This window comes from Lissotriton helveticus, chromosome 3_1, assembly GCF_964261635.1.
Source record: "Lissotriton helveticus chromosome 3_1, aLisHel1.1, whole genome shotgun sequence".
NCBI lineage: Eukaryota > Metazoa > Chordata > Amphibia > Caudata > Salamandridae > Lissotriton > Lissotriton helveticus.
Window position 1 is genome coordinate 1,919,162,268 of NC_136061.1, and position 13,670 is coordinate 1,919,175,937.

The 13,670-nt window shown below is 43.1% G+C and overlaps 1 protein-coding gene across 1 annotated transcript in view; it reads right to left on the reverse strand.

The window, feature by feature from the left end:
- CEMIP (cell migration inducing hyaluronidase 1) overlaps nucleotides 1-1,348 on the reverse strand; it is a 551,721-nt gene extending 550,373 nt beyond the window's left edge. Inside the window, exon 1 of the mRNA XM_078682930.1 lies at nucleotides 1,248-1,348. Within this exon, the coding sequence (XP_078539056.1) occupies nucleotides 1,248-1,305 (58 nt within the window). The 5' untranslated portion in view covers nucleotides 1,306-1,348. The remainder of the gene's footprint in view (nucleotides 1-1,247) is intronic.
- Nucleotides 1,349-13,670: the final 12,322 nt, after the last annotated feature.

The window sequence follows — 13,670 nt, forward strand, 5'->3', positions numbered from 1 at the left end:
CTCAAATTAAGCGCTCGGTGGGGGACATTTTTTTTTTACTGGGGGTGAAGATTGTGCAGCGAAGCAGCAGTATCGGCCCCAGTAACAAAAGCAGCAGTGCTAGGGCCCGGTTTCGTCAAGCAGCAGTGCTTCATGCTTGCACCCCCTCTTCAGGGATAGGGGGTGGTCCGACAAAATTGCCAGGGCTGCTCTGGGTTTCCAGTCCGGCCCTGCTTATGTCCTGCAGACATAATGAATGCACTTACCCCCATCCTGTTGCCATTTCTGTTTTCAGTATTTTAACTTCTCTTTTCAACAGGAAGAAGTGCCTCCAATTTTGAAAACAGAAATGGTTAAGACCTTATCAAAAGTCCTTCTCTTCCCAAGTGATCCTGAATTTTTTACCAGATGTCATTGTTGCTATGTTTGGACAAAATGCTTGTAAAGTCGGGTTTCTTGATGTTGCAAGCCTTTATCGAAAGCAACTATGGCTTGCACCTAGTGGCGTAATGTAAGACGATGGCCCCCACCTGCAGAATGTGATGAGGGGCCCCTGAGGTTTCTATATCTAACAGATATTCATTGCCCTTGGGCTGAATGGGGCCCCCTTATAGAGTTGGGACCCCCCTGGAGGGTTTGGGGGTCCCCCTGCACCTCAGGGCTGCAGGTGGCCTGTTTACACCCCTGGTTGCTCCCTTTTCAGACTAGCTTTAGGCCAGCTTGCAGTACAGGACTGGTGGGGATGGCAGATTTGAATGACTCTTGCAGACTGGAGGTTAAAGGTAGAGTTGGGGCATGGGTTCTTTCAGACCTTTCCACTGCCTTTGACACCTTCACTCACATCATTCTCGTCGCCAGACATCAAGAAATAGGAATCAAAATCTCTATGCTTAAAGAGGCAAAGTCTTTCTTAACTGAGAGGGAACAAACACACCAGTACACTTCACTTCTGGGTATCCTCTACCAAGAAAGCAGACGCGGTGTAGATAATGCTGAAGTATCTTGTGAAATAGCCCCTGTCCGCAAATAACGGCACTAAAAACACCAGCTAAGTCACCAGAGACGCCCAGCAGCTGCACCACTGGCATGCACAGGAAACAATGGAAAGGGAGGCAGTATGGCACCAGCCTTGAGAGGTGTGCTCGTCTCAGAGCAGTAAGGACTGGGAGAGGAAGATTCTGAACAGAAAAGACTTGCTTCTCCAGAGTACTTTCACAGACACGGGATACAGAGTCTGCGAAGACTCCAGAAGAGAACACTCCACTGACCTGAGTCCAGAGCAGGAAGGAGGCTGAGGAGGAACAGCAGTCTGTAGGCCATGGTCATCGCTGTGCGGACGGATACAGCTCACAGCCAGGCCCTCTGACCGGAGGCGTCACAGAACCTGCAAAGAAACCTCAGGGTTAGAATATATCTTACATATAAGGTTTACCATAACACACAGAAAAATATTTAACTGGGTCAACAAAGTCGAGACAGGCTGCATTGCCAATGGCAACATGTCACTCAACCCATCTTTCTTAAAGGACATGCATGGTCTTTCTCTGCTGTCCATGTGTCATTTGTCACCTCTTCAGTTACAGGAAAACATTTCATCTTTCACATATCAATCCTCAATGTCCATATATTGAATCTAGTACACTATACAATATCTCTGTGCATCTCATTTTTAAAAAAATAGTCCATCATTGTTATTTAGTGCAAAAGTGATCACAGACAACGTCCAACCTAGTTTAAAAGTGACTTGTACTGACTCTGTTGCAAATCTAACTGACCTCACTGCCACCATCTTTGGCGTGGGGGTTCTCTCTCTCTCCAGCTCACAAGCATTGCCCACGTCTAGTCTAGACACCACCTTGTGGTGCAGCTCAAGTGTGAAGGCCATTCAGCATCCATCTCTGATAGAATGGTGGCCTTACTGTACATCTCATGTGCAAAAGTGATCTCACTACATCTTAAGTGTAAACGCGATACCACTTTTACGCGTACAAATAATCATACTGTAAGTATGATCTTGATGTCCACATCAGGTGCAAGAGTATTCTCATGGCCACTTCAGTAGTAAACATAATTCCACAGGTGTTAGACCTGAGGTGGACTCCGAAATCCAAATTCAGTTCCAGATTAAAAATATTTTTAGTGGCTAGTTATGGTTGAAAGCAATTCTTGGAAAACTTTGGAAAAAAATTGATCTAATTGGCCACCTCGGGTGTATAATTTGCGTCACTGTTCATCTTAATTGTAAAAGTGACATCACTGCCCAACTTATGTGTTGAACAAACATTACTATACACTTACACAGTCCCTAAACATGATATAATTCTCTACCTCAAGCTTAAAAGTAATCTCATTGTCCACCTGAGTTTTACAAATGATTTCACTCACTACCTCAGGGGCAAAAGTGTTCCATAATCTACTTTGTGTACTGAAAAGTGACTTGACAGTCTGCGTCCACAGTAGAAGTTATCTCCTTGTCCGCCTGAGGCATAAAAGGTGCTGCGGGCCATATCTAGTGTCAAATTGATCATTGTGACTGCTTAATATATGAACATGATGAAAAGGTGATATCACTGTGTCTTGAGTGCAAATGTGTTCTCCATGAGCATGCCAAGTGCAAACATAATCTCACTGCCCACCTCCAGTTTCACTATCCAACTCGGGTACCAACGTGATTTAGCTGTCCAACTGGTGTAAAGATAAATACACTATCCACATCAAGTGTGACATTGATTGTACTGTCCACCTATAATGTCAAGTGCTCTCACTGTATATTTTGGTGCCTTTTGCTCACTCATTTGCATTCACTTTCTACCAACATTAGCTCATTTCTAAGCACTCCTGATGTGTACACTTGAGGAATTAAACAGTAGGAAAAAGGTATTTTGCGCTATGTCATACAATGTGGTCAAGCCAGAAAACCAGAACGAGAACGATGGTATCCTGCATCACGTTAACTCTTTTGTGCTATGCCACATCTCTCCAGTCAAGTGTGAAAATGACTTCATTGTTCATCACGTGTGAAAGTGATGATGTTGTCCACCTCCAATGTAAAAGGGCACTCACTGTCGATCTGTGTGTTGTCATTATCAAACTCAAACTCAAACTCAGACTGTTCATGTTAAGCACTAAATATCCTCCTCAGATGTGAAACTGACTCACCTCAGGTGCGAGTGGTCTCATTCTGACAACTAAGGTTTACAATAATCTCATGCACCACAAGTATACTACAGTGGAGTAACATTAGCCCATGTGGTGCGGGGAGGGGGGCTTCCAAGCTCCACAGGGCCCCTTCCGGCAGTGCGCACAGGTGGTGGTCCCCTGACCTGGGAGCTCTTACCTGGGTCCGGGGGAGGAGTGGGGGTGCTCTCAATGTACTTTGCAGTGGGGCCCCCTCAAGTTTTGCTACGCCACTAGTATACTATTCTTGCATGTGCTTCTTTTTAAAGAGCAAACATGCCGAGATACATGTTGAAAAAAGGCATAAGCACTGGTATGCCTCACGGTCTATATTAAATGCGCCTTAAATATACTAAGATCTCTCTTAAAAGAAAGTTCTGCCACTGTTCATGGTGACAGAAATCATGGTTTAGGAACATAAGTGAAGGTGTTTCATAACAAGATTTTAGGAACTGATGGAACAGGGTTCTGTAACGTATTGTGAAACCAATATTGAATATTAGTCAAACTTAACCCATTGCAGTACCATGAAGAGCACGGATGAGCATATGCACTGCCCCAGCACCAGCACCACAGATCAGATTTACAAACATTTTGCACTGGGTTAGCGCCACAAAAGTGATGCAAATCAGGGCAATATATGTGCTATTTTACTTTTCAACAAAGTTGCCTAAAAGTCACCCAAAAACAACTTTAAAGCGCTGCTTGCTATTAGTCTGTGTCAAGTGAGATGTTCCATGGGTGTTCCTGTGCGACAGCTATGGTTTTTCATGCAAAACCCTATCTACCAGCAATAGTAGACAGGGTTTTTCACATAACATAGCACCACTTGAAAGCAGGTGGTAAAATGGAGAAATGTTTTCTCCTAGCTTTTTCCACTTTGTTTGTATGTGTGCTGCACTATACAGCACACATGCAAAGTGGGAAACGTTTTAAAGTTTATTTATAGTAGTTTCTATGCTAGACTTATGGAGACACCTTTGCACTATTGTGCAATGGTGTGTGTGGGTTGCACGGCAGCCGCATTGTGCGCCAGCCCTATGGGGAGAGCAGGATAGCGCCTATCTTTGCAGATCTGGCACCATCCTGCTCTCTCTCTAAATGCAGCGCAGCAAATTTGGGCGCTGCGCTGCGTTGTGTGACAGTTTTGAATGTTGGGCCCTAGAGTAGACCCTTGTAAGAATGAGGCGGCGAGGCGCTATGTAAGTGCAGTAAGCAGCATTAGAAGTATTTGATGAAATCAAGCAGGGACTCGGGGGATACTGTCAGGTCTTCTTGACTTCCCCTGGCGCGCGCCCAAGGCCTCTTCAGAGTCTGGAGTCACTCATCGCCTCGGCCCTCGCTCTCCTGGGCGCGAGGAGCTCCGTCAGGCCCATGGAAGGAAGCCTGGCCGAGTTCGCACTGAATCACGTCTGACAGGGCCGAGGCGGCCGTGAGATTGTTTCCATCTGTTGTGCAGGCAGCCCAATCAAAGAGGCTAAAAGTGGACGCAGCTCTGTGCTTCCAGCTACTGAGCTCACCGGGCCCCTGTTCAGATCCCGGCAGCACTGGCGGACTCCCAGCCGGGCTGGAGAGAGGCCTGCAGTTGTTGTTAGACTGGTAGCTTGCCTCAGCCTCGAAAGCCTCAGGAGACATGAACCGGTAGGACTTGTTAAAGCAACACCGGCGTCACGGGGTCAACGAGGAAGAGTTCCTTCTTGTGGCTCTGATTATAGTGGGGACCACTGCCCAAAGCAGGCAACCCCAAGCAAACCAGGACCCCTCCATTTGTATCCCTTCCCTATGTATATAGAGATAACTCTAATCACTAGTATATGCAGTAGACATTTGTACTCTCTACCATCCCTATGTGACGCTTAGAGTATATCCATTCATATCCCTTCCCTATGTATATAGAAATAACTTTAATCACCAGTCTCTTCTTTGTGTGACTTTACATCTTGTACATTTGCAATTTGTTTCTGTGTGTATCTTTTATGTAATGCATGTAATCCTAAGTCCTTATGTTTTGCAACTGGTTCCTATTGTGAAGCGCTCTGGCACCTTCGGGTAAAGTTCGCGCTATATAAAATCGCATTAAATAAAAATAAAATTAAAAATAAATACTAGTGCATGGACACTGCCAAAGCAAGGATACATTCCCGGAACCCGAACGCCTACACTCACCAACAGCAATGCACATAAATGGGGGTCCTGCATAGCACGTGGCATATAGAAGGAGCCCCCTCCCGCTCCTTATCATGGACCCCCACCCTTAGCTAGACGTGGATTTACTAGCTGCAACTGATGAATTTACGCACATTAGAGACTCCTATCCTGAGCAGGAGGCCGCTAGCACCAGGGCCGGCTGGCAACTAAAAGAAGCCCTGGCAAATGCTGGCAGACTGGTCCCCCACACTGCATGCAGCGAGCCAGCGTAACCAGTGCAAGGGGGCCTGGGAGGTTCCCCCCGCAAACCTTATCCAATCATTGAATGCACAGATGGGAATTGGAGAAAGGGCTGCATGCCTCAATGAATGAATAGCTGGATCGTGTGGAGTGTGTGGATGAATGAATGCAAGAATGGAGGATAATGAAAAAATTATTTTAGCTATGTAGAACAAATGGTCTAAATGCACATACCAAGTGTATGTGCTCTGCTTTTAGCTCCAGCATTAAAACATCACCTTCCCCAAACACTACCACCACCAATCCTTATGCAACATTCATTGCCTGAATGTGTTTTAACACAGTGCACTGATTTAGTATCTCAACAGATGAAACATAAAGCATTTAGCTTTGATCTAAAATGAGATAGTGAATGAGACAAACACGTAGAGGCTGAATTGCACAACAGCCTTGCATCAATCTCGGCTTCCTTTTGACTACACTTTGATCCCAGGCTATTACTTTTTTCACAGTGCCCCCTTTTTCTTCATGACCACATAAGGGCAAGTTGAAGTACATCAGTTCAGGGTGTGACCTAAGCAAAGCAAAATACTACAATGTTAGCTAATCTTTAGCAACTACCTTGGCCACGTGTAGAGGACAAAAGACAGCTTTTGTTATAATAGAATCGTCACCCGGGTGGTTGTGGGGGCATTCATGTATCTAAGTTCATTATTAGAATCTGTCACTTCTAATAACTGCCGCTCAAACCAATGGTATAGTTTAACATGCTAAACTGAAATAGGTTACAAAGCTCACATAAAGAAATACACACGGTTTGAAACTTAATAAAGCCTTTACCATATGTGAACTGGGCCCACTCCCCCTCCCAGACTCCTTAAGGCCAGCACTGCTAGTGGCAACCCTGCAGGAGGCAGGAAGCACCCAATGCAAAAACAAATGGATTTGAAGCACGCTTTGAAACCATTTGTATTTCATTGTTTAATTTTAAAGCACTTGAGGCAAAAAAACACAGCCAGCCTGTCCTGAGGCAATTACATATAAAAATATGGAAAACTCCGTAAATGCCATTAAACATGTTTACTTTCCATCGTGTGAAGGCTTCACAAATTGACAACAACATTAAATTAGTCATTTTCCTTTTGGCAAACCCCGTCCCAGCAGCTTTAACATGTTACAAGTGTAATAAGGAGATTACAGTCGAATGACAGTTTTCAAAGTCATACCCCATGGCATCCTGGAAAGTATAGTCCAGGATTTGTCTCAAAGGATGATGCTTAAGAAACATTAATAGACAGAGACAGACATTTACAGACATAGGACCTGACCGTGAAATGATGAGTGCACACATGAAAGTGGAGATTTTAAATGCGATGGTATTGGGATGGGTTGCCATTCCTGAACACTTGTTCACTTCTTCTTGGCACGTGTGGTACCTTATATTTTCCTCTTTAATAATACATGTAAGCACAGTTCCCCTCACCAATAGGCCAGGAGGTCGTAATGCATGAAAACGTCCTTACACATAAGAAGTCCATTCCATTAAAAAATCTTGTCACCTGCTAAGCAACTTGAGATTCAAGATCCAGCAACTCAGTAGTCAATCACTCAATAAATAAGATGGAAAAAAAACAGCTAATGAAACAGCCGAATATTCAACCTGACAACCAATAAGGCAAATACAGTCAAACAGTAGGTCATGACATCAGTCAATTAATCAATTAACCAATCACCAAAGCGGCTTGTGCCTTGCTTGCCTAGACTGACAACTGTAATTGTTCTACAGCCTATGTTTTGTCCCCAGTTGTTCACAGCTTCATGTCTCCAGCTTCTCATGCCCTCAAGACTACTCCCACTTGTACTCTCTATCCCGCCTCCCTTCAGCTACCCGCAATACATGTCATTGACAGTGATGTGGTTCAGTAAGGGTTCTAAAAAGTATTATCTTATTGTTGGAAATGTAAAGCTCATAGAGGAGCTCCTGTGCAGCCACTGCAACCTGTAAAATGTGTTTATTGTATAGTTATTAAAAACCCTAACAATTTACATAGAGCAGCATTCTGCAATTATTAATTTAAAATATAACCAATTTACATAAAATTTCCCTTCATTTCATAAACTCGGCATAAAAAGTATAAAAGACAATTCATGAGTCAGTTTTTACATATTTCACAAAAAGCACCCATCTTGCTCCTAGCCATAGGAATAACAGTTGTTCAATAGGTGATATATTTAACTCAAGTAGTCAGTGCTCACACTTATTTCATCTCCTCCTCATTTTATCGCTTTTATCCCAAATTGAGATTATTTCATTAGGGTGCTGCTGCTTTCAATCATTTTTCATGAGCTTGTAATAACTTTATAATTCTACAATTCATTTGAGGGTCAGTTGCATCCAGACCTCTAATAATGGCGGTCCTACATGTGCTTATTCCCCTATCCAGAAAGACTTTCTTAAAAAATTTGAAACGCTCTAATTGTAGCTGCTTGCAATGGCATATCAAATGAATGAAGTCTTCCTTTTTGTAACCACAAAGACGGCATTCTTTTGACTCGATGTGCCTCCAATGTGGTTCGTCGGCCAAAGTAGGTAATTTGCCAAAACGCAATGCCATTAATTGTTTTTTAATGTAGATAGAGAACTTAGTGTCTAAGTAGGCCGCCGGTTTAAGGGTTTAATAGTTGTTAATCACTGTCCATGAATGAGAGCGATGAGAAAAGATGCCTTTGTCAGTTAACAATGAATGAAATTTTGCTGCCAGCTTAAATTATGAAAAAGGCATATTTTTATTCCAAAGATTCATAGAACATGTTGCCTCCAGTGCACTGTTCAGAAATTTGTTTGTGCAGCCACTGGGTTCTCAAAGAGGTGCATTTTATACTGGAAGTAGGCAAGGATTTGAGTACAGAGTACAGTGAATGTACAGGTTCTCCACTAGCTATCTGTAGACTTTCGAAAATACCAAGGTCTCACACAGTCAGTGTCAGAGGTGCTGAAGCACTCACGAGAAGCGCGTCTTGGTTACACTCATGCAAAGAATAGCAATGTTTTTCAATCAAAGTCACCTGAAGTCAGACATCATAGCAGATTAGCATCCTAACCGATGTCAAACTGAGAGTCATGAATTGAGCTAGGACTACACTAAAAGGAGACTTGAATAAGGGACTCCACTGGAGGGGTACAATGTTAAATTTAAGGAACAGGAAGTAAACCTAACCACACCGGAAAAGCCCTGACCTGTCCTGCGTTCAGTGACCTAAACAACACCATGACCTTCATGCACAACATGCATGCTTCCCAGCCAGGTCCTACTTAATGCTGCCTTCCTGAAGATTTGTATTTGTCCAAACCCACATCTTCGACCTATTTGACAACTTTTTCCTTGTCAAGACAACTACTGTGGCATGGAGACTAGAAACTGTTCCATAAGTATAACTGAAATATACAGCCATTTTTTTTAAGTGAGAGAAATTTAAAGAGCAGAAAGATGTCCTATATTATGAACATTTTTTGCAGAAAATTTTCTGCACTTCAAATGTCTCCCATTTAAAAAAAAAAAGGATTGTATGTTTGTGCTATACGTTTAACTGTGCCACATATGGCAAAAGGTATGCCCTGTGCTGCAAGTACATACAACACAAGCTCTTAGTCACCAATACACATATCTCATTCATACACACATATGTCCTTACTTCCTCAAATACCATGCTCTCGCTTCGCTGACACACGACAGCCCTGTCATAATGCCCCTAGTAAAAGTATTTTGTACAAACCAAAGTATCTGGCTCTATGGACATTAGGCTTGAAGTCAATGAAGCTGGGCGTGGCGGTGTCTGGTAACAATGCACAAGTGGTTTAGCCTCCAGTAGCTCACGATGATTTTCACTGATCAGAAGTAGCTCTCATTAAAGAAAAGGTTGAAGATCCCTGCTATAGACATTGCCTAGAGCACCAACAGCACCTTGCACTAGATTGCCCTGAAATCATCAAATTTGGACATTAGACAATGTCACTTATCCTAGGACTAAACAGTCGTAGCAGTGTTCTTGTTCCTTGGACGTGCACTCAAAATAAAGAAAAACTGTGGTCACATCTGATCCCTCGCCACTCCCTGGAGTTCCACGAGTGGCAAGCCGATAAATGTGATATTTACAGTGGTGTCGTTGAAATGGTGCCCTTTGACCACTTTAAAAAGCAAACAATTTGTCAATCAAATCACACACAAACACGCAGTTATTCCTTGTCTCTGAGAAGGTTGCATACTCTAGGAACCACTAACTTTGGCGCATTTACCCTCACAACGAACTCGTCTAAAATGTGTACCCAAAGCATGAGGTTCTGGTTCAGAACTGTTCACTAACACAATCAGTGGGTCCTTGGCTCGAGGATGTTTGCACACAATGCAGGCCCTAGCTCTGGAATGCTTACACATTGGAAAGAGACATAACAATACACATCTCAATAAAACCTTAAAGTAAGGTGCACAGTTAAAAAGAACGAAAATAAAACAGTCAAAATGTAACATCCTAACAAAAACAAACAATAGCTTTTACCACATATTTATAATTGATGTTTAACTGTCCTAAAAAACAGTAGTTTGGCAGGTGAACATGTTTAAATGTGTTAACCCTGCAGGACAACATCGTGAGAAAAAAAACGGAATAAATTAAACGGTGCAAGGGGCTTTAAAACACCAATTCAAGGTTTCCGAGCAGTTCCAATGACAATACACCACATGAATAAAAACAGGGCTGGAAGAGGGAAAAGGAGGATGGGAGAGATCTGTCTCTTTTTAAGAAATCAAATGGGGAGAGGAATAAGTATAGCTGCTTACCTTCGAAAAACAACAAGACAGAAAAATGATGTACAAATGTGATTTATTTTAAAATTAATGCTCGACTAGAAATCCAGACTAGAAATAATTCAATCATTATGAAATCACATCGCTCTGTATCCCTCGCTGGGACGTAATACCCTAGGGTGACGATTGAAGAAAGGAGGAACAGCAGCATAGAGTTGACTCAACGTTGATTTATTGAGTACAGCAATAACTACCCCATCCAGCACCAAGCCCTGCAACTGCCAACTGACCAGTTGCTTACATTCTATGGTCCCTTTACGTTCTACATTCCAGTTCTTGTAACCTAGAAAAGGTGAGCTAGCTTCTGCACCAGAACGAGAACACTACACTATGTTACGACCACCTGGCAATGCCGGTATGAGCTTTTGAGATGACAAAATCTATCACAACACCATACCAAATGAACAAGTCACAAGGGCATCTCCACGCTCTGAGATTCATGTTCACCCAAGCTCTCGTTTCTGAGGTGTTTAATCTCGTTACAAATCAGAGAGCATTGTGTAAATTAACAGAGCCCAAGACGCATGCACAAAACATTGACTGAGTTCCAATACCTCTGCAGAGCCACAGAGAAACTTCTGAAGCATGGCCGTGAGCAGTAGAGAAACATCACTGCAGGTCACTTGTACCCTCCATCAATGCCACAAGCTGCAAAGAGATCTGTCTGAGAAAGAAGAGCTAAGATCCCTAAGAGGATACCATGGCAAGACGTATCCGAATAGTTGACAGTATGCTATTACCACCCTGAAGCCTGCAGTAAACAAACACACCCAGACACAAAGTGGAAACCAGCATAGAGCTGACCCACTGCTGACATATAAGCTAACACAGAGCTCCGGAAGTGCAGGATTCATGGCAGTGCACCAAAGGAACATGCCTGAAGCCATCTCCAGCTGTATTGATGCTCACAGCAGTACCACCTCACTTAGGTGATATATCTACTTGGCCGAATCAGGAAGTTGCACTACGTCTTAAGTGCCTTTATACATAGAATACGGTCAAAATAACCTGCATTATTCACTGCTCTAAATTGATGAATGTGCAGCTGTTCACAGCGGCTTGCCTAGCAAGATTACAGCTGAAATCCTGAGATTTCCTTACTCTCCTCGCTGGTGTTGCACATCTGTTGACCATTGTACGAGCCTTTTGGTCTCTGCTCTGCTGAGCAGCACTGAACTGAAAACCTGGACGAGAGTCACTGCTGCCTGTAGCATCGGTGACATAGGAAGGGCGCGGTGAGCCCTAATGCAGACAAGGAAACAGGAACCTATACCCCCAATATGGGTAATAAAAACAACCACAAGTTGGTGTGAAGTAGACCCCTTGCACACCCTGGATCCTGGTGCTACTGCACCCACTGCAGTATCGATAGCTACTCCCCCTGTAGCAGTGCACCCTTGAATGTACTCTTCTGCTGAATTTTTACTCCTTCAACTCTAACTGTATTGCGTTTTCATGGCCTTAGCACTGTTTGACATCACTAGCTTCATGAAAGACATTTAAATCATCACATAATTTAAAAAAAAGATAATGGTTGAAAACTCACTAAAAATTTTATTAGGGGGCACAAAATATTCAAAACCTATTTTTATTTATTCCACAAGAAAAGGGTTGCTGAAAAAATGTCCCACAGTTGACGTTTTATGACAATGACAATCCTTGCAAATTTATCAAAATGCAAAGTTTATCACCTTCGCAAAACTTGGTTAGGAGAATTATAATTCTACACTCCCTAATCTGGCGTGTGAACCTGAGCTCAACAATTACTGCCTGCTTTGTTGGTGGTGTTGTCTGGAGCGATCCAGCAGAGATCTTAGTGCAGCATGATAGTCTGTCTCTGGCTGCAGCTCTCGCCTGTGCAGAGTCTGCACAAGGCTGATAATCTGGTTGAGTTAAAATGAAGACTTAGCACACTGCATTCATTGTGTCCTCTAGCTCCATCTTCTTATGAATCTTCTCAAGAAGACATTACCCTTGCAAGGTCAATTAGGTGCACTGCTGGAGGAAGAAGCATAACATTCATCGACAGGTCTAGAGTCTGGTTTTCCTTCTTCACTGGCCAAGCACACCTCTGTGTGGGGAGCAGTCTCAAGACATTAACTCTGCACCACAGTCTAGAACTCTAGTGACAAACTGGTGGCATCCTTTGTAGCCCAATCACAGCTGCTACGACGATCACGGAACATCTTGAAGAGTGTTGTGGAGCCTTCATCAGGGCCGTGGAACGCCACATCATCCTGGTATTCCTTTGATGACACTCAAGTCATCGAATCACCAGGTGCACGCTTTAGGGGACAAATCCTCCTGCTTGGAGCCCACGACATGTCTGGTGACCTCGGTTTTGCTTCTGAATCTAGAAGATTGAAAGAGAGTGAGCAGTTAAGAAGCCAAGAATGTTCTAGGATAGGTTGCAAAGGATCGAACCCCCTTTCTCTGCAGCCCTGAATAGTTTTCAGAGACATCATCACATGATTGTAGTATGATTGGCAATATGTGGTATGCTTTAGGTAGATTTTAATAGTACACAAGGCGGATCGACCTAGACCAGTATGTTGTATGCTGAGGCGGAGTGTGTAGGCCTGCACACATTCTACAATGAAAATAGTGAGTGCATCTTCGAATTGTATAACATAGTAAATTATTACCCACCTATGAGCACAAATACATCTACTGCATTAAAAATACTTATCTTTCATGTGACTGAGTCCCTAGTTGCATAGCAGTGTGCAAGACACAGTAAATGAAAGTGAAGCCCCTGTACAGTCGTTGATCTGACTCCTCCTTTGGCACCTCTGTGTTTCTGTTCCTCCAGGACAGAATGCTCCTTACGCCTCCCACCAAGGCTTGCATGTGATTGGCCTCTGAGTGTAGAGCAATGGATGATAACGTCAGCAATATTTGCTGTGACTCATAATGAGAATTCAACATCTTAATCACTTGTAATTATCAAAGCCTTTAATGATTGACGGTTCCCCACTCTGCAGATTGTACATTACATGATAATCCACAAATATAGCCAAAACTTTACGTTGTATAATAACGATTCTCTCCCTCTGCCCTCGGCCACCGAAAAACAAAAAATTACCTTGGTTTATAAAATCCTTTATGGATGATCAGACCTTCTTGAGAAGATGTCGGATCCTAAATCAAGTGAGATGAATCCCAATGCTTATGCTCTTCGGAAATGTTCTTGAGACATGACTATTCAAAAACACATTCAGCACCCCAACTATCGGGCAAAAACAAGGCCCCACACTCCACCCA